Genomic DNA, 20,520 nt, shown 5'->3' on the forward strand with positions numbered 1-20,520 from the left:
GAGATCCCTCACTGGAAATGCTAACAATCGGATCTATTATATATATATATATATATATAAATATATATAGGTAGCCCTCAGTTTACGCCGGGGTTAGGTTCCAGGAGGAATGGTTGTAAATTGAAACCATTGTAAATTGAAACCCAGTTTATAAAGTCAATGGGAAGTGAGGGAGTTAGGTTCCAGGCCCTCTCAAAATTGTCATAAGTAACACCTAATACATTATTTTTAAAGCTTTGAAATTAAGACTTTAAATGCTAAACCGCATTATAAACCTAATAATATAGATTGTATCATCATCAAACTAAGTTTAATGAACAAAAACATTTGCTAAACATCACCTAATAAAATAATCACACAACAGACTGCATCATCATCAAAGTTTAATGAACAAAAACGTTTTTTTACTTGCATTTTTCTGCAATCAGTTCTCTGCATTGTTAGCATGTTAGATAATATTGGGTCTGCACCTATTCTATGCATTTCAATCTGCAGTGATTAAATGGCAGTTAGGCACCTTCACCTCAAGCAGCTGGACAGGAAGATAATAGGGAAGTGGCTGCTAAATTTTGCTCGATAGATCTGGTCTGATCTGTGTACACAGATCAATTTAAGGCTGTTAAGTTGCATAACTTTGCTGCAAAACAAGCGGACAGCTCCACCTACTGGCTATTTTAATTAGTGCATTGCTTTCCAAAAGCTTTTCAATAGCAGTCACACGACTGGTGCAAATTGAACCGGCGTAAACCGAGGGCCACCTGTATGTATATATATATATATATATATATATACATACACACACACATATATCTATATACACACACAAATATTTAGCACTGGCAATATTGATCAATTGTATGTATGTTGTCCATTTATTCTATTAACATCTGTACATTATTTGGTCACAGATAAAAATTCCAAATGATTACCATGTTGCTGCTTCTCAGGTTTAGACTCTGGTCCTGTCAGCTGCCAACAACTCTTCCTGTTCCTGCTCCTAATCTGAGGGGAACATATTTTGCATATTTTAAATATGCAGCGCATGCGCACATGGCTCAGGAAAACCAGCAACTCTGGGAATTGTAGTGTACTAAAGTTGAATGAGTATCTGACACTAAAAAAAATAGGTCTTAAAAATAGGGCTTAAGCTACCTTCCCTTCTCATTGCAATGGCACAGCCCCGGACACATTTCACAGCAGTTCCTTACGAACGTCAGGGGCAGGCTCTGAAATTTACAGTGGATTGGAGGCTCGTGGCTGATGTGGGAAAGAGGTGAAAGCCAACACTAGTATAGCCTTTCAGTCTCCTAGTGACAGCACTACTGTCTGTGCTTGCGCTGCAAAGACGAAGCAGTTGAGACTGAAGGCTCTGCTGCATTACTCTTCCCTCGCCGCTCCCTCTTTCCTTCTCTGCAGCGAAGTCAGCTCATGGTAGCAAGCCGCACACTGAAATTTGTGTGACTTCTTAGGGAAAATATTTAAATCTTGGGGGCAATTGCCCCGTTGCCCCCCCCACACACTGGATCCACCAATAGCTGTGTACAATAGATATTTACAGCTCTGCCCTTCTCCCATCCATATATAGTACTAGAATATTAGTTTATATATAGTCAATAAGAAATCTGAGGGAGATGTTTGCTCAGCTAGGTAGCTTCTACTGAGGTAATGCCATGTAACATCACTCTTCAGAGCTCTCTATAGGACATTTATCCAGTATCTTTGACCTTTAGGAGCAATTGCCCCTAAAGCTTTTGACGTAAAGCTATTGACTTAAAGGAACAGTCTAGTCAAAATTAAACTTTCATGATTCAGATAGGGCATGCAATTTTAAACAAATTTCTAGTTTACTTTTCTCATCAAATTTGCTTTGTTCTCTTGGTATTCTTTGTTAAAAGGTAAACCTATGTATTCTCATAGGCTGATTTCTAAGCCCTTGAAGGCTGCCTCTCATTGGTGCGTTGTATTAGTTTTTCACAGATAGATAGTGCTAGCTCATGTGTGCTATATAAATAACATTGTGCTCACTCCCATTGAGTTATGCATGAGTCAGCATTAATTGGCTGAAATACAAGTTTGTAAAAGGCACTAAGATAAGGGGACAGTCTGCAGAGGGTTAGATACAAGGTATGCATAGAAGTAAAACCATAATTTATGTAAGAACTTACCTGATAAATTCATTTCTTTCATATTGGCAAGAGTCCATGAGCTAGTGACGTAAGGGCTATACAATCCTACCAGGAGGGGCAAAGTTTCCCAAACCTCAAAATGCCTATAAATACACACCTCACCACACCCACAATTCCGTTTAATGAATAGTCAAGTAGTGGGGTGATAGAAAAAGAAGTAAAAAGCATTAAAAAAAAGGAACTGGAAATATAATTGTGCTTTATACAAAAAAACATAACCACCATAAAAAGGGTGGGTCTCATGGACTCTTGCCAATATGAAAGAAATTAATTTATCAGGTAAGTTCTAACATAAATTATGTTTTCTTTCATGTAATTGGCAAGAGTCCATGAGCTAGTGATGTATGGGATAGTAATACCCAAGATGTGGTACTCCACAGAAGAGTCACTAGAGAGGGAGGGATAAAAATGAAAACAGCCATTTTCCGCTGAAAAAATTAAATCCACATCCAAAAAAATAAGTTTTTCTCATAATTGAAAAGAAAAAGCTTAAAACATAAGCAGAGGAATAAAACTGAAACAGCTACATGAAGAACTTTTCTACCAAAAACTGCTTCCAAAGAGGCAAATACATCAAAACGGTAGAATGTAGTAAATGTATGCAAAGAAGACCAAGTTGCTGCTTTGCAAATCTGATCAACTGAAGCTTCATTCTTAAAAGCCCACAAGGTGGAAACTGATCTAGTAGAATGAGCTGTGATTCTCTGAGGGGGAGCCTGATCCGACTCCAAATAAGCCTAATGAATCAAAAGCTTTAACCAGGATGCCAAGGAAATGGCAGAAGCTTTCTGATCTTTCCTAGAACCAGAAAATACAACAAATAGACTAGAAGTCTTCCTGAAATCTTTAGTAGCTTTAACATAATATTTCAAAGCTCTTACAACATCCAGCGAATGTAAGGATCTCTCCAAAGAATTCCTAGGATTAGGATACAAAGAGGGAATTTACCTATTAATGTTGTTAGAATTTCACAACTTTAGGGAAACATTTAAATGAAGTCTGCAAAGTTATCCTGATGGAAAATCAGAAAAGGAGACTCACAAGAAAGAGCAGATAATTCGGAAACTCTTCTAGCAGAAGAGATAGCCAAAAGGAACAACACTTTCCAAAAAAGTAGTTTAATATCCAAAGAATGCATAGGCTCAAAAGGAGGAGCCTGTAAAGCTTTCAAAACCAAATTAAGACTCCAAGGAGGAGAGATTTATTTAATGACAGGCTGGATACGGACCAAAGCCTGCACAAAACAGTGAATATCAGGAAGCTTAGCAATCTTTCTGTGAAATAAAACAGAAAGAGCAGAGATGTGTCCCTTCAAGGAACTTGCAGACAAACCTTTATCCAAACCATCCTGAAGAAACTGTATAATTCTAGGAATTCTAAAAGAATGCCAGGAGAATTTATGAGAAGAACACCATGAAATATAAGTCTTCCAAACTCGATAATAAATCTTCCTAGAAACAGATTTACGAACCTGTAACATAGTATCAATCACTGAGTCAGAGAAACCTCTATGACTAAGCACTAAGCGTTCAATTCCCATACCTTTAAATTTAACGATTTAAGATCCTGTTGGAAAAACAGTCCTTGAGACAGAAGGTCTGGTCTTAAAGGAAGTGGCCTAGCTTGGCAACTGGACATCCGGACAAGATCCACATACCAGAACTTGTGAGGCCATGCTGGTGCTACCAGAAACACAAACAATTGTTCCATGATGATGTTGGAGATCACTCTTGGAAGAAGAACTAGAAGCAGGAAGATAAAAGCAGGTTGGTAAAACCAAGGAACTGCTAACGCATCCACCGACTCCGCCTGAAGATCCCTGGACCTGGACAAGTACCTGGGAAGATTCTTGTTTAGATGGGAAGCCATCAGATCTATTTCTGGAAGACCCCACATCTGAACAATCTGAAAAAACACATCTGGATGGAGAGACCACTCCCCCAAATGTAAAGTCTGACGGCTGAGATAATCCGCTTCCCAATTGTCTATACTTGGGATATGTACCGCAGAAATTAGACAAGAGCTGGATTTCGCCCCAAGAAAGTATCCAAGATACTTCTTTCATAGATAGGGGACTGTGAGTCCCACCCTGGTGATTGACATATGCCACACTTTTGTTTTGTGTTACCTGTTTGACTTTTTAACATGTATTGATGCTTTAAAAGATTTATTATTAAAGATGAACATTTAAACCTTCACCGGGATCCCACAGTGCTTTTGTTCTTTGATTACAGTTGTGATATTGTCTGTCTGAAAACAAATGAATGGTTCTCTCTTTAACAGAGGCCAAACCTGAAGATCCCTGAAAATAGCACGGAGTTCTAAAATATTGATTGGTAATCTCGCCTCTTGAGATTTCCAAACTCCTTGTGCTATAAGAGATCCCCAGACAGCTCCCCAACCTGAAAGACTTTGCATCTGTTGTGATTACAGTCCAGGTTGGACGAACAAAAGAGGCCCCTTGAACTATACAATGGTGATCTAACCACCAAGCCAGAGAGAGTGTCAAACATTGGGATTTAAGGATATTAATTGTGATATCCGTGTATAATCCCTGCACCATTGATTCAGCATACAAAGCTGAAGAGGTCTCATATGAAAATGAGCAAAGGGGAACGCGTCCGATGCTGCAGTCATGAGGCATAAAACTTCCATGCACATAGCTGGATGAATCGGAATATGAAGATATGCATCCTGCAAGTCTATCGTGGACATATAATGACCTTGCTGAACAAAAGACAGAATAGTCCTTATAGTCACCATTTTGAAAGTTGGCACTCTTACAAAACTATTCAAAATGTTCAGATCCAGAACTGGCCTGAATGAATTTTCTTTTTTTGGGACAATGAATAGATTTAAATAAAACCCCAGACCCTGTTCCTGAAACAAAACTGGTATGATTGCCTCTGAAAGCTCTAGATCTGAAACACACTTCAGAAAAGCTTGAGCCTTCACTGGATTTGCTGGGACATGTGAAAGAAAAAATCTTCTCACAGGAGATCTTACTCTGAAACCTATTCGATACCCTTGAGAGACAATACTCTAAATCCATTGATTTTGGACAGAATCTGCCCAAATGTTTTGGAAAATTTTTAATCTGCTCCCCACCAGCTGAGCTGGAATGAGGGCCGCACCTTCACGCGGTTTTGGGGGCTGGCTTTGGTTTCTTAAAAAGCTTGGATTTATTCCAACTTGAAGAAGGTTTCCAATTGGAACCAGATTCTTTGGGGGAAAATTGGCTCTCTGTTCCTTATTCTGTCGAAAAGAACGAAAACGATTAGAAGCTTTAGATTTACCCTTAGATATTTTATCCTGAGGTAAAAAAACTCCCTCCCCCCGGGACAGTTGAAATAATTGAATCCAACTGAGAACCAAATAAATTGCTACCTTGGAAAGAAATAGATAGTAATCTAGACTTAGATACCATGTCAGCATTCCAAAATTTGAGCCACAAAGCTCTCCTAGCTAAATAGCTAAAGACAGATTTATCATCAATATTAATTATATCAAAAATAGCATCACAGATAAAATGATTAGCATGTTGAAGCTAGCGATACAACTTTTTAAACTAGAAGAAGGAATAAAAGAAGTACCAGGCCTATTCCATTCCTTTGAAATCATATCAGAAATAGCATCAGGAACTGGAAAAACCTCTGGAGTAACCACAGGAGGTTTATAAAGAGAATTTAACCGTTTACTAGTTTTAGTATCAAGAGGACTAGTTTCCTCAATATCCAAAGTAATCAACACCTCTTTTAACAAGGAACGAATATACTCCATCTTAAAGAGATAAGTAGATTTGTCAGTGTCAATATCTGAGGTAGGATTTTCTGAACCAGATAGATCCTCATCAGAGGAGGATAATTCAGTATGTTGTCGGTCATTTGAAATTTCATCAAATTTATGAGAAGTTTCAAAAGACCTTTTACGTTTATTAGAAGGCGGAATAGCAGACAAAGCCTTCTGAATCGCATCAGCAATAAAATATTTTATATTCACAGGGATATCATGTACATTAGATGTTGAAGGAACAACAGGGATTGTACTAGTACTGATGGATACATTCTCTGCATGTAAAAGCTTATCATGACAACTGTTACATACTACAGCTGGAGATATAATCTCTGCTAATTTACAACAGATACACTTAGCTTTGGTAGAACTGTTATCAGGCAGCAGGGTTCCAACAGTGGTTTCTGAGACAGGATCAGATTGAGACATCTTGCAAATGTAAGAGAAAAAAACAACATATAAAGCAAAATTATCAATTTCCTTATGTGGCAGTTTCAGGAATGGGAAAAAAAATGCAAACAGCATAGCCCTCTGAGCATAAAAAGAGGCAAGAGGCATATAGGAAATGGGGTTTAAATAATTAAATTATTTGGCGCCAAGTATGACGCGCAACGCAAAATTGAATTTTTTGGCGCTAACAACATCCGGAAATGACGCATCTCACGTCATGGCAGACGCAACCTTGTGCAAGGAAACCTGGCGGCAACTAAGACGCCGGAAATGATTAATTGCATCACCGAATGTACCTTCTCCCCAAAAAAATTCTTGTGCCAAGAATGACGCAATAAATATCAGCATTTTGCGACCTCGCAAGCCTAATTTTGCCAGCGAAAATTAATGAAAAAGCAGTCAATTTGAAGAAAAGACTATACCCCAGGTAAGAAAAATAACTTCCTAAATATTTTTCCCAATTTTGAAACTGATAGTCTGCAAAAAGGAAATATACATAAACCTGACTCATCGCAAATATAAGTACAATACATATATTTAAAACTTTATATTAATAAATAAAGTGCCAAACCATATCTGAGAGTGTCTTAAGTAATGAAAACATACTTACCGAAAGACACCCATCCACATATAGCAGATAGCCAAACGAGTACTGAAACAGTATCAGTAGAGGTTATGGAATATGAGAGTATATAGTCGATCTGAAAAGGGAGGTAGGAGATGAATCTCTACGACCGATAACAGAGAACCTTTGAAAAGATTTCCTGTGAGGAAAACCATAGAATCAATAGGTGATACTCTCTTCACATCCCTCTGACAAACACTGTACTCTGAGAGGAATCGGGCTTCAAAATCCTGAGAAGCGCATATCAACAAAGAAAATCAAGCACAAACTTACTTCATCACCTCCATAGGAGGCAAAGTTTGTAAAACTTAATTGTGGGTGTGGTTAGGGGTGTATTTATAGGCATTTTGAGGTTTGGGAAACTTTGCCACTCCTGGTAGGATTATATATCCCATAGGTCACTAGCTCATGGACTCTTGCCAATTACATAAAAGAAAAGTGTATTAATATAACCATGTTGATTATACAAAACTGGGAAATGGGTAATAAAGGGATTATCTATCTTTTTAAACAATAAACATTTTCAAATATTCTGTTTACCTGACCTATAGTATAGACATTTAGCCACCAATCAACAAGCTCTACCCAGGTGCTGAGCAAAAAATGTTCAGTCTCCTAAACTTACATTCCTGCTTTTCAAATAAAGATACCAAGAGAACTAAGAAAAATTGACAATAGGAGTAAATGAGAACGTTGCTTAAATTTGCATGCTCTATCTGAATCATAAAAGAACAAAATTTGGTTTATTGTCCCTTTAAACATTGTGCTTAGAGAGCTTTTGTTGTAACCACACAAACCCATACAATGCAATCCCATACAGCAAACTGTTAAAGTTTTGCTCAACACTATATGAAAATATGCTTTGTGTTTTAAAAACCCACAGGAACCTGAACTTGACAACTCTCCTTAAAAGGACAATAAATTAAAAAAAAATTTTTTTTCAAATTCTTGCAATTTTGAGCAACTTTGCAATTTAATTTTTTTATCAAATTTACTTTGTTTTCTTGGTATTCTTTGTTGGAAAGCATACCTAGGTAGGCTCATGAATATACATGTGTATTAACCCCTTAATGACCACAGCACTTTTCCATTTTCTGTCCGTTTGGGACCAAGGCTATTTTTACATTTTTGCGGTGTTTGTGTTTAGCTGTAATTTTCTTCTTACTCATTTACTGTACCCACACATATTATATACCGTTTTTCTCGCCACTAAATGGACTTTCTAAAGATACCATTATTTTCATCATATCTTATAATTTACTATAAAAAAAATATAAAATATGAGGAAAAATTGAAAAAAACACACTTTTTCTAACTTTGACCCCCAAAATCTGTTACATATCTACAACCACCAAAAAACACCCATGCTAAATAGTTTCAAAATTTTGTCCTGAGTTTAGAAATACCCAATGTTTACATGTTCTTTGCTTTTTGTGCAAGTTATAGGGCCATAAATACAAGTAGCACTTTGCTATTTCCAAACCACTTTTTTCCAAAATTAGCGCTAGTTACATTAGAACACTAATATCTTTCAGGAATCCCTGAATATCCCTTGACATGTATATATTTTTTTTTAGTAGACATCCCAAAGTATTGATCTAGGACAATTTTGGTATGTTTCATACCACCATTTCACCGCCAAATGCGATCAAATACAAAAAATCGTTCACTTTTTCACAAATTTTTTCACAAACTTTTGGTTTCTCACTGAAATTATTTACAAACAACTTGTGCAATTATGGCATACATGGTTGTAAATTCTTCTCTGGGATCCCCTTTGTTCAGAAATAGCAGACATATATGGCTTTGGCGTTGCTTTTTGGTAATTAGAAGGCCGCTAAATGCCACTGCGCACCACAAGTGTATTATGCCCAGCAGTTAAGGGGTTAATTAGGGAGCTTTTAGGGAGCTTGTAGGGTTAATTTTAGCTTTAGTGTAGTATAGTAGACAACCCCAAGTATTGATCTAGGCACATTTTGGTATATTTCATGCCACCATTTCACCGCCAAATGCGATCAAATTGAAAAAAAAGTTAAATTTTTCACAATTTTAGGTTTCTCACTGAAATAATTTACAAACAGCTTGTGCAATTATGGCACAAATGGTTGTAAATACTTGTCTGGGATCCCCTTTGTTCAGAAATAGCAGACATATATGACTTTGGCGTTGCTTTCTGGTAATTAGAAGGCCGCTAAATCCTGCTGCGCCTCACACGTGTATTATGGCTAGCAGTGAAGGGGTTAATTAGGGAGTTTGTAGGGAGCTTGCAGGGTTCATTTTAGCTTTAGTGTAGAGATCAGCCTCCCACCTGACACATCCCACCCCCTGATCCCTCCCAAACAGCTCCCTTCCCTCCCCCACCCCACAATTGTCCCCGCCATCTTAAGTACTGGCAGAAAGTCTGCCAGTACTAAAATAAAAGGGTTTTTTAAAAAAAATAAAAAATTTTTTTAGCATATTTACATATGCTAGGGTGTAGGATCCCCCCCTTAGCCCCCAACCTCCCTGATCCCCCCCAAAACCGCTCTCTAACCCTCCCCTCTGCCTCATTGGGGGCCATCTTGGGTACTGGCAGCTGTCTGCCAGTACCCAGTTTGCAAAAAAAAGTGCTTTTTTTATTTTTTTGGGGCTTTTTTCTGTAGTGTAGCTTCCCCCCCCCACACAGACAATCCCCCACCACCTTGCTGATCTTTTTTTTTTTTTAAGATTTCGATATTTATACATTTTTTATTAAATCATTTTCTGTAGTGTAGCGGTTCCCACCCGCTCCCTCCCCGTGCACGCGCCCGCCCCCGCCCTTCCGTGCGCGCCCCTGCTCATCCCCGCCCACGATCCCGCCCCCCCTGCACATAACCAGGGCCATCGATGGCCGCCACCCGCCTCCCGGTCCGGCTCCCACCCACCAACGCAGGTAGCCACCGATCTCCGGTGCAGAGAGGGCCACAGAGTGGCTCTCTCTGCACCGGATGGCTACCAAAGGTTATTGCAGGATGCCTCCATATCGAGGCATCACTGCAATAACCGGAAAGCAGCTGGAAGCGAGCAGGATCGCTTCCAGCTGCTTTCCAAACCGAGGACGTGCAGGGTACGTTCTCAGGCATTAACTGCCTTTTTTTTGAGGACGTACCCTGCACGTCCTCGGTCGTTAAGGGGTTAAGCACCATATTGCAGCAGTGTTTGCATATACATTCTGCTGCCCCTCTAATATATAATATCCTTAAAAACATTCTTACATAAGTGCTGCAATATAGTTAATTAGCAATATGTTAAAAAAAATAACTCCATTTATGAAAAACATTTTTTTTTCTCATGAATATTTAAGTATTTATTTATTTTATTTCTGCCTGTTGATTAAATTGGAGAGAAAAAAATAATATTAGCTCAATTTGTTTTAATTCATTTAAACATTAGGGGCTCCATTTATTAAGCAGCGGATACTGCTTCGGAGAGCCATCGTTTCAGGTCCGCCTGAAACGGAAGTTAAGAAGCAGTGGACTGAAATCATCTTGATCCAATACAATCAGGATGATTGACGGCCCCTGCTAGCGGCCGATTAGCCACCAGTGAGCTATTGGCATTTAGCGAGGTCAAGCCGACATGATTCGCTACAAATAATCAGATATCGCAGTAGCAAATAAATATATTTTCCACTTATCAACAGAGTGGTAGAACATAGAGCATAAACAACATGAAACACATTGAATAAATATAGCGTAAAACAGTGATGGACAATGTCTTAACACATGGGGGCCATAGATCAATAGTTTAGAAGCCTTAAGGGCCACATATACATTTTAGCTATTAAACACAGAAATAATAATATATTTAGTAAAATGGTATGTTGCTACAGAGCCAGATATATGTAAGGTTGCACCCTCTACCCTCTACATCTCTTCTTCCCTTCAGAGGGCTCTTCTAAAGATATGGTTACTTTTACCCATCCACCAGATGTCCCCGAAACACACATTTTTAGTTATGCTTTTTCCTTGAGCCCAAAATAAAAACCTATAACACATATTCTTAGTTTTGCTTTTTCCTGAGGGCCACAAAAACTAAAGCAAAGGGCCACGTGTGTGGCCCATGAGCCACCAATTGGCCATCCCTGGTGTATGCTATCCACTAGAGGAAAAATAATATTCTACTGCAAAAATGACTTGCTCAAAATCTTTAGAATATATAATGGTTGCAAAAGTGGCCCCTAGCTTACTGTGTTTAACCCCTCCCCCAAATAATGGGGTTTAAAGGACCAGTAAATACAGTAGATTTGCAAAATAAAAAAAAGCACAATAAAAAGACAATACAATAGTATGAACTTAAAGTGAGTAGTAGATTTGTTTGTGACACATTTCAAAGTGATGTCTTTTTCCACTCCTCCTGTATCATGTGACAGCCATCAGCCAATCACAAATGCATATACTTATAGTCTGTGAATTCTTGCACATGCTCAGTAGGAGCTGGTCACTCAAAAAGTGTAAATATAAAAAGAATGTGCACATTTGGTTAATGGAAGTAAATTGGAAAGTTGTTTAAAATTGCTGCTCTATCTGAATAATGAAAGTTTAATTTAAATTGAGTGTCCCTTTAAATATATATGTAAAGTCTTGCTCGGGAGTTCCAAAGACCTAAGCAGAACAGTGAGAGTTAATCAATCAGGGTAGCTTTTGCAAGACCCACCAATCAGCAAATTGCAGTTGCAGAGCAGGATTTTATCTGTGTGTTTAAAGGGACAGTCACAATTAAAATGTCATGATTCAGATAGAAAATGCAATAAAAAAAAAAAACTTTACAATTTACGTCTATTATCTAATACCTAGGTAGACTCAGAAGCAGCAACGCACTACTAGCTGCTGATTGAATGCTACACACGTGCCTTTTGTCATTGCCTCACTGGATCTGTTCAGCTAGGTCCTAGTAGTACATTGCTGCTCTTACAACAAAGGATTCCAAGAGAATGAAGCAAATTTTATAATAGGTAGAGTTGTTAAAAAAATTGTATGCTCTATCAGAATTATGAAAGAAATAAGAGCATGCAATTTTTTTGCATTATAATTTGGACAGAAAATCCATTTTTTTTTCTTTCATGATTCACATAGAACATACAATTTTAAACAACTTTGAAATTTACTCCTATTATCTAATTTGCTTCACTATTTAGATATCCTTTGCTGAAAAGCATAGCTAGGTATGCTCAGTGCCTGCATGCTATTACCTGATTGGTGGCTTCACATAACAACAATCAGCAAATAGTACCAGGGCTGAGCCTACCTAGCTATGCTTTTCAACAAAGGATATCTAAATAGTGAAGCAAATTAGATCATTGGAAAAAATAGTAATATTGTATGCTCTTTGTAAGAATAAAATTGGGTTTCTTGTTCCTTTATATATTAGTGACTACGTATTGACTCAAATCAGTAAAATTATTGAAAAATATAATCAAAGTTAGATATCTTTTTTTTGTATTAGGTTATAGATATATTGGAATCTCTTCCCTTAAAAACAAATATCCAATCAACTGTTGTTTAATCAGGCTGTTTTTTATTTTAAGTTCCCAGCTACATTGCTTTATATACAGTATTTTGCACATGTTTGTTATAGTATACAATTGTTAGCTTTAACAAAGCTCCTTGCGTATTCATCAAGGCAAGATGTAAGCAAATATCTACATCATACAGTATTCATTCTAAGCAGAAGGAGGAAATGTTTGCAGTTTGCAGACCTATAGTATATGTGTACTATAAATAAAATAAAATATATATATATATATATATATATATATATATGATTTTTTTATGTATTGAATTATTGCCATATTTTTCTTTTAACATTTACCATTTAAAACACCATGAAAAACCCAATTTTGTTTGATGTTTTAGATAGAGAATACTATTTTTAACTTTCCAATTTACTTTTATTATATATTTTGCTTCCTTTTCTTATTATTTTTGGTTGAAGAAACAGCAATGGAAATGGGTGAGCCAATAACATGAGGCATATATGTGCAGCCACCAATCAGCAGCTCCTGAGCCTATCTAGTTATGCTTTTCAACAAAGGACACAAAGAGAACAAAACAGATTAGACGATGGCAATAAAATGGAAAGTTTTTTAAAATTGCATTCTTTCTCTGAATCATAAAAGAAAAAAAAAAACTGCTTAGTTATGCATAGTAAAACAACTTTGAATTATGGTTTCAATATTTATTTTGCCCCCTTTCATGTAATTTAGTTCAGAAGATGTTGAATTTTCTAATTCTCAGAACTTAAAGGAACACTCAAGTCAAAATTAAACTTCATGATTCAGATACAGCAGGCAATTTTAAACAACTTTCCAATTTACTTCCGTTAACAAAATGTGCAGTCTTTTTATATTTACACTTTTTGAGTCACCAACTCCTACTGAGCATGTGCAAGAATTCACAGCATATACGTGTATGCATTTGTGATTGGCTGATGGCTGTCACATGGTACAGGAGGAGTGGAAATAGACACAACTTTGCAATTTATTTAACAAAAATCTACTTCTCATTTGAAGTTCAGACTAAGTGTTATTGCATTGTCTTCTTATCATGGATTTGTTGATTATGCAAATCTACTGTAATGACTGGTCCTTTAAAATACACATTGCAGCCTTCTCATGGCTAACCCCCACTACATATCTTTCCCTAATTGTGTTTAGCTGATAAACAAAACAATGCACTTTATATTAACATTATGACCCTGGCTAGCATTGTTGTCTGCAGACTCAAGCCTGGATTAGCTCCTCCAAATAAAAAGCAAGTGTTGGGTGGAATTGGCTATTGAAAAACATCTGCAGCTAGCTAACAAAATGTTAATTTGTTTAAAAAATGTTTAGACTTGGCTAATATGTTATTTTATACCAACCCAACAGAAATGTCTTGTAATTTACAAGGTGTTTGCTGTCCCTTTAAGGGCAAATACTATGAGTACCAACTTTGGATATACATTACACTATATTTTATGTTTGTGGGTAGATCTCTAAACCAATTATCACAATCCAAAAAAGTATTTTTAATGTTTTTTTAAAAAGTTATATTAAAAGGTTTAGTAATAATTAAAACTCATCTAAATATGTGTTGTTGCGAACATATTTATATATAAAGGTCCATTATAATAAAATAAATTACATGCTCTAATCCATTAGAGCATATAATTTTAAGATTATTGACCCTAGAATACTATGTGTTTAACCTCAGCTTAGAAATAGCGCTTGGAACTCACAGAGCACTGCTGGTCCTGAGTGGAAAACGCACGTGTGTGTGTGTGTGTGAATATGTGTGTGTGTATGTATGTATGTGTGTGTGTGTGTGTATGTATGTGTGTGTATGTGAGTGTGTGTGTGTATATGTGTGTGTGTATGTATGAATGTGTGTGTGTGTGTGTGTGTATGTGTCTATGTGTATGTGTCTATGTGTGTGTGTGTATGTGTATGTATGTGTGTGTATGTGAGTGTGTGTGTGTGTATGTATGTATGTGTCCATGTGTATGTGTCTATGTGTGTGTGTGTATGTGTATGTATGTGTGTGTATGTGAGTGTGTGTGTGTGTGTGTATGTATGTATGTATGTGTGCGTGTGTGTGTGTATGTGTCTATGTGTGTGTGTGTATGTGTGTGTATGTATGTCTGTCAGTATGTGTGTATGTATGTGTGTATATATATGTGTGTGTGTGTCTGTGTGTGTATATGTGTGTCTGTGTGTGTCTGTGTTACTGAGAGGGCCTATTTGTCTTCTAGCAAATAACTGAGGAGGGTATTTCTGTCTCCTGGCAAAGAAATGTGGGTTCCTATGTAGCTGCTTATGTGTTCTACGTGTTGCCTATCATTTTTTTTTACCAAGGTTCCATGGTTAGATTAAACACTGCTTTAGGATTACTCATACAACAGAATTAGACAAACAAAAGAAATATTGTCAGGAAGATTATTTGATATCTGATCCTCTGCTGTAATAAGAGATATTAAATCCTAAGTGTGTTAATTCTAAATATTAAAACATTCAGTTCCTTCCCTATCCCAAAGATTATATAAAGCAAAACTACACACAAAATATTATAAAAGTTATGTAAATGACTAACAAATAAATGAGATTACTATAATTAAAATGAGCAACTCTAGATCATGATTTAAAATTTGAGAGTTAGAGATCCTGATGTCATTTGCAAAACGGCAATATATAAATAGCATATTTTTCAAGAGGCTGGAGATCAGTTTTTGTGAAGGAATTACAAAATGCCTAAAGCTATTTATGTAACAGTACATTATGTAACTCACTTTTTAACAGCCATTATGAAATGCAGTATGATAACATAGGAAGTTAACCCCATCTGATTATCTCAACAAACACGTAAACAGTATACATTTGTGGTCTAGTTAGCTTTACAAAGAAAAAGCTCTAAAACAAGCTCATACCAATTAGAAATAACTGTCTGTGAGAGGGTCCTTGGCAATTGCACACAATTTAATTGCACTTAAAGGGAGGAAAGTGATTTTCTTCAGACTATTATTTTTAGTAGGGATTTGTATTTCCCTTTAAGAACCTAAAATTGAGAAATAAAGTAAATAAAGGGAGATAAAGGTGTGATAAAAACACTGTAATGTGTTAGAGCATTATGTTGCTCCTCTGGGCTGACTTTAACTATGTGTTTAACCAATTTGTGGGGACTGTATACATAGTTATGTGCAAGCAATAATGCAATAAAAAAATGCCTTGATCTATTTTTTTTTTAGTAATGAGTTTTATGTCTCTTTAAGAACCTAGAAGTGCAAATACATCTAATTTGCATATCCCTGCCCAGAATTCCTAGCTGCAGTAGCAGCATACTATGTTGAAGAGAGCTGAGAAAAAAACAACTCTCTTGACTTCTGTGGGGTATGTGCTCCACAGTCAGTTGTTTTAGTTAAAGGGACATGAAACTATTTTTTTTTTTTGTTATTTAATTATTCATATAGAGCATGCAATTTTAAATAACCTTCCAATTTATTTCTGTTATCTAATTTATTTTGTTTTCTTTGAAAACCCTTGGTAAAAAAAAGTATATATGCTCAGAAGCTGCTCATTGGTGGCTACACATATATGCCTCTTGCTCTTAGCTTACAACTAGCTCTCAGTAATGCAATACTGCTCCTTCATCAAAGGATAGAAATAGAATGAAGCAAATGATATAATAGAAGTAAATTGGAAAGTTGTTTAAAACTGTATGTTCTATCTGAATCATGAAAGAGAAATGTAAGGTTTCATGTCCCATTAAGCACTTATTAGCAAATCTCAATACGTTTGCACTTCTCTTTTTCTGGTACAAGATGGCATTTTATGCATATATTCAACCAACAAGTGCAGCTATGTTTGCTATATATTCTATATACTCAGCAGTGTTACAATGAATAGTTTGCAATATATATATATATATATATATATATATATATATATATATATATATATATATATATATATATATAATGTAAATCTCATCATCAGCACAAGAAATCAAGTTTGAAATAGTGAATCAATCAAAGAGATTGAACATCATGTAAAATATAAATGTTCACAATCAGCAACAACATTATCAGGCTGCACAGTGCGAGCTTCCCTTTTCTGCTGCAAGTAGTTCTGGTATAATCTGTCCTTCAGCGAGTAGATCCTCCTATCCTAAGTATAGCCTTTTCCATTGCCATTCTGTATGCACAATAAGAAATTTCCTCTCTCGTTTTCCTCTATCTATTTCCTGCAGGTTTCCTTACGTCCAAAGTTGAAGAAACCCAGAGGTAAATAAAATCTTTTGTTGTGTTTTTTGTTGTATATTTGCATATATTTTTTAACATATTCTAGTTTAAGTGCTCAGGAATATTTGTCTAACCTTTTATACGTTTCTGTTTCTATTGATTTTAGAAACTAGTTGTCTTTCATGCTAGAGTGCTTTGTCAGGAAATATCAAAAGACATTTTGCAAAATAGCAGCAATAGAAAAGTATTTGTTTCCTTAGAGAGTGTGTTGCTTTGCAATGTACTGTAAATTCAACAGCAGGAACAGAGGTTAAAAATATGTTACTTTCTTAAATGAACATGCTTAAATAGCCTTTTAACCCTTCAAGTACAGAGACTGCTCTTCATCTACAGCATGCAAGAGTTAACTGATACTTAGGAACCCAGGATTTAATAGAAATTAAAAATAAAACAAATCACTAAAGATTATGTAATACCTTCAATGTCATTTTTTCTTGATATGTCACTAGTATGTTTTTAAAGCTATGCCCATATCACTGGTAACTTCAAAGTAGTATCAGACAAATGAGTGTTTAATTAGTTATTTAGTCAAGCATTGCTACAGTGTATTTTATTGTCCTGACAAATAGATTCACTTTCTGTTTAAGGAAAAAAAAACAATAGCTTTTATTCATGTTTCATTTTGTGCTGATTGCAACATTATGGTATATATTCACTAAAATTAGAGCATTATTACCAGTGACAAAAATATTAAAATAATTATTAAAATTATATCATGTGTTTATGCATTTCATTTATCTTTTTATTCTTTTTTTAATTATTTATGCATTATTATTTTTTTGTGTGGCATATGTTTGCCATAGTTTGAAATTTATGTGACATCCCAATTCTTTTTTATTCCCATGACACCCACATGACTTAGAAAATATTAAATATTTATTAAATGTAAGTCTTAAATTGTCACTGAAAATTATATTTGTTAAAACTTAAACAAAGAGATTTGGAAATTAGGATTTTAACCCTTGGCCCTGCATCTGTATGACATCATCAACTGATGGTAATGATTAGAGTTGCCCTGTACACTTATGATGGTAATGATTAGAGTTGCCCTGTACACTTATGAGTTACACATGCTGCAGGGTGTGCATGGAGGAATATGAATAGTGCATATAAATAGTGCTGTCCAGTCAGGGCCGCCACTAGAAATTTTGGGGCCCCTGACTCAACCATTGATCAGGGCCCCCCCCTTGACATGTGCAATTTTTGACCAAGTGACTAAAACGTATATGCACTTTATTCTTAAGTGTCTATTTAAACTTGGAAATGTTGTAAAGTTAGTAACATACAAACACACAGACACACTCATACACTGAAACACACACACACATAAGGATTCACATATAGACACTCTAGCAGACACGCAAAGAAACACACTCAGACACAGACACCCAAACAGACACTTAGCACTCGTTTACATTGACCTGACAAGTAATGAGGTAAACTACAGTTTTGTAAAAAAAAAAAAAAGGAGAATTAGAAAACAAAATATGGAGTTCTGATTATCTTTTTGTAAAGGAAGATGACAACTAAATTATGACAACAGCATGCAGTGGCTGAAAGGAAGGGCCCTGAACTGCCTAAACAATAATTTAAAGGTTAAATGGTGGATTGGTTACTTTCGGAAAGGTCTTGTTAGTCTCAAAGTCTGTAGAAAGATGCGAATAATTAGTAGTAAGGTCAAAATGTCCTAAAAAGGAACAGACAATGGACACACACACACAAACTCAAACTTGCACACACACACAGAGACACCCACAGAAAACACACAAAGACATACATACACAGAGAGACAACCACATAAAAAACACAGAAAGACATACATACACACACTCTCACTGAGACATCCACAGAAAACACACAAGGACACCCACATAAAACACACACCCAAACAGAGACATCCACAGAAAACACAGACATACATACATATACACACACACCCTCACAGAGACATCCACAGAAAACACAGACATACACACCCACCCTCACAGACATACACACCCACCCTCACTTTGGTACTCATACCATTAGATCTGGATAAATGCAGGATTTAGGCTTGTTGGTATGTATTTCAAAATTAAGCCAGTTGTAGTGTAAACTGAACAGTTTTAAGTTAACCTGTCTCATTTCAAACACTGAGCAATCTTAGTCTGAGAGTATAAAATTTTATGCAGATGTAAAAATCTTAGAAAAAATGCCTCCTTGCATCTGGAAAGTCCTTGCATGAAGGGGCAGTAAACTGGAATGTAATACTGTATATATATATATATATATATATATAAAATGCATATCTGCCAAAAGGGCATCTACCATTTGTGTATTGAGGAGGAAACATTCCTGCATGGTTTTAAATATAGAATTTCTACAGCATTGTCAAATAATCATAAATACACTGCTGCTAAAAAAATTTGTTTTTATGGACCCCTAGCCCCAAAAAAACTACTACCACTGACACACACTGTACAAAGTGCCAAGTCTGTCTCACACTGCGCATAGTAGTTTAGTGCACACTAAGAAATCCTCTCAAATGCTAATACTTTACTTCTTGTAATAACATTTCCCATGCTCAATTAGCACTCTGCTGTAGTACCCACTGCACTGGTGGCTGCCCAAATTTAAAAAAAAAAAAAAAAAAAAAAAAATATATATATTTTTTTTTTAGTTCTTGCCTCATGGGGCCCCCCTGGCTCATTGGGTCCCTGACAGGAGTCACCCCTGTCACCCCCTGATGGCGGCCCTGTGTCCAGTAACACAATACACGTTCCTCCCTGCAGCATGTGTAGTTCATAAGTGCCCATGTAAACATGGCTGAGGTGGCAACCCTAGTAATAATAACAAGCTTTCTGGACAATCTCGTTTATAATCACTGGTCTATGTTGTCACTGATAGTATTGCCAGGTTTCCCGTATTTAACCGGACAGTCCAGTATTTAAACTGGCTGTCCAAAAATACGCATAAAAATACTGGACACATAACTGATGAGGTCCAGTCTGAGACTTAGTTTTGGCATATGGCTGGAGGGCTGATATATGGGCATATAAGTGACACAGGATGTAATAGAAATCTTAGGGTACCAAATCACACAATAGCTCAGTACCGTGGAGTACAGCTGTCAACTCTAATTACACAATACTTTCATAAAATACAGCAGGAATCATATAAAGATGATGCTCAGTCACTGATGTTGAAAAACTTAACAGTGAATATAGAGTGGAAACCCTTTTAGATGATTTTATGTCCCACACAGGCTTCTTCAGATAGTCTCTTTTATTGCCTGTTTTTATATCTGTCCCTAATTGTTCTCAGCAAGAAAGATAGATAAAGGGAAACTTAAGTTAAAACATGGCAGGACCCATAACTTTATAGAAACTCAGTAGGTATAAAGAAAACCAACAATTTTCAGATTTAAATTGTAGGAAAGGGGGACAAAATAAATAACAAACACATAGTGCAAAGTTTTTTTTTTAAACTATTTATAAAATAAAACATTTTATATTACAATCTCATATAGTTTAATATCCATTTAACAACAAACAAAATAGTGATTTGATGTGTTTAGAGTTAACATCACAGATTAAAGGGAATGGTAATAAGTGAAAAAATCAAAAGTATTATCTGGGCCTATGAAGTCCTTTTAGCCTTGGAGTTTGATAAGTGCCCCTATAACTGTGTTGAGAA

At 36.1% G+C, this 20,520-nt stretch overlaps 1 protein-coding gene across 2 annotated transcripts in view; it reads left to right on the plus strand.

Annotated features, from left to right (window-relative positions):
* Positions 1-20,520, plus strand: part of IPCEF1 (interaction protein for cytohesin exchange factors 1) — a 326,897-nt gene that overhangs the window by 102,881 nt on the left and 203,496 nt on the right. Inside the window, exon 3 of one of the 2 annotated variants that reach the window (XM_053710985.1) lies at positions 16,794-16,827. In XM_053710985.1, the coding sequence (XP_053566960.1) occupies positions 16,794-16,827 (34 nt within the window). Of the gene's footprint in view, positions 1-16,740; positions 16,828-20,520 lie in introns of those variants that run through there. The other variant, XM_053710984.1, reaches the window with a different exon arrangement.

Source organism: Bombina bombina, chromosome 4, assembly GCF_027579735.1.
Source record: "Bombina bombina isolate aBomBom1 chromosome 4, aBomBom1.pri, whole genome shotgun sequence".
NCBI classification, from domain to species: Eukaryota; Metazoa; Chordata; class Amphibia; order Anura; family Bombinatoridae; genus Bombina; species Bombina bombina.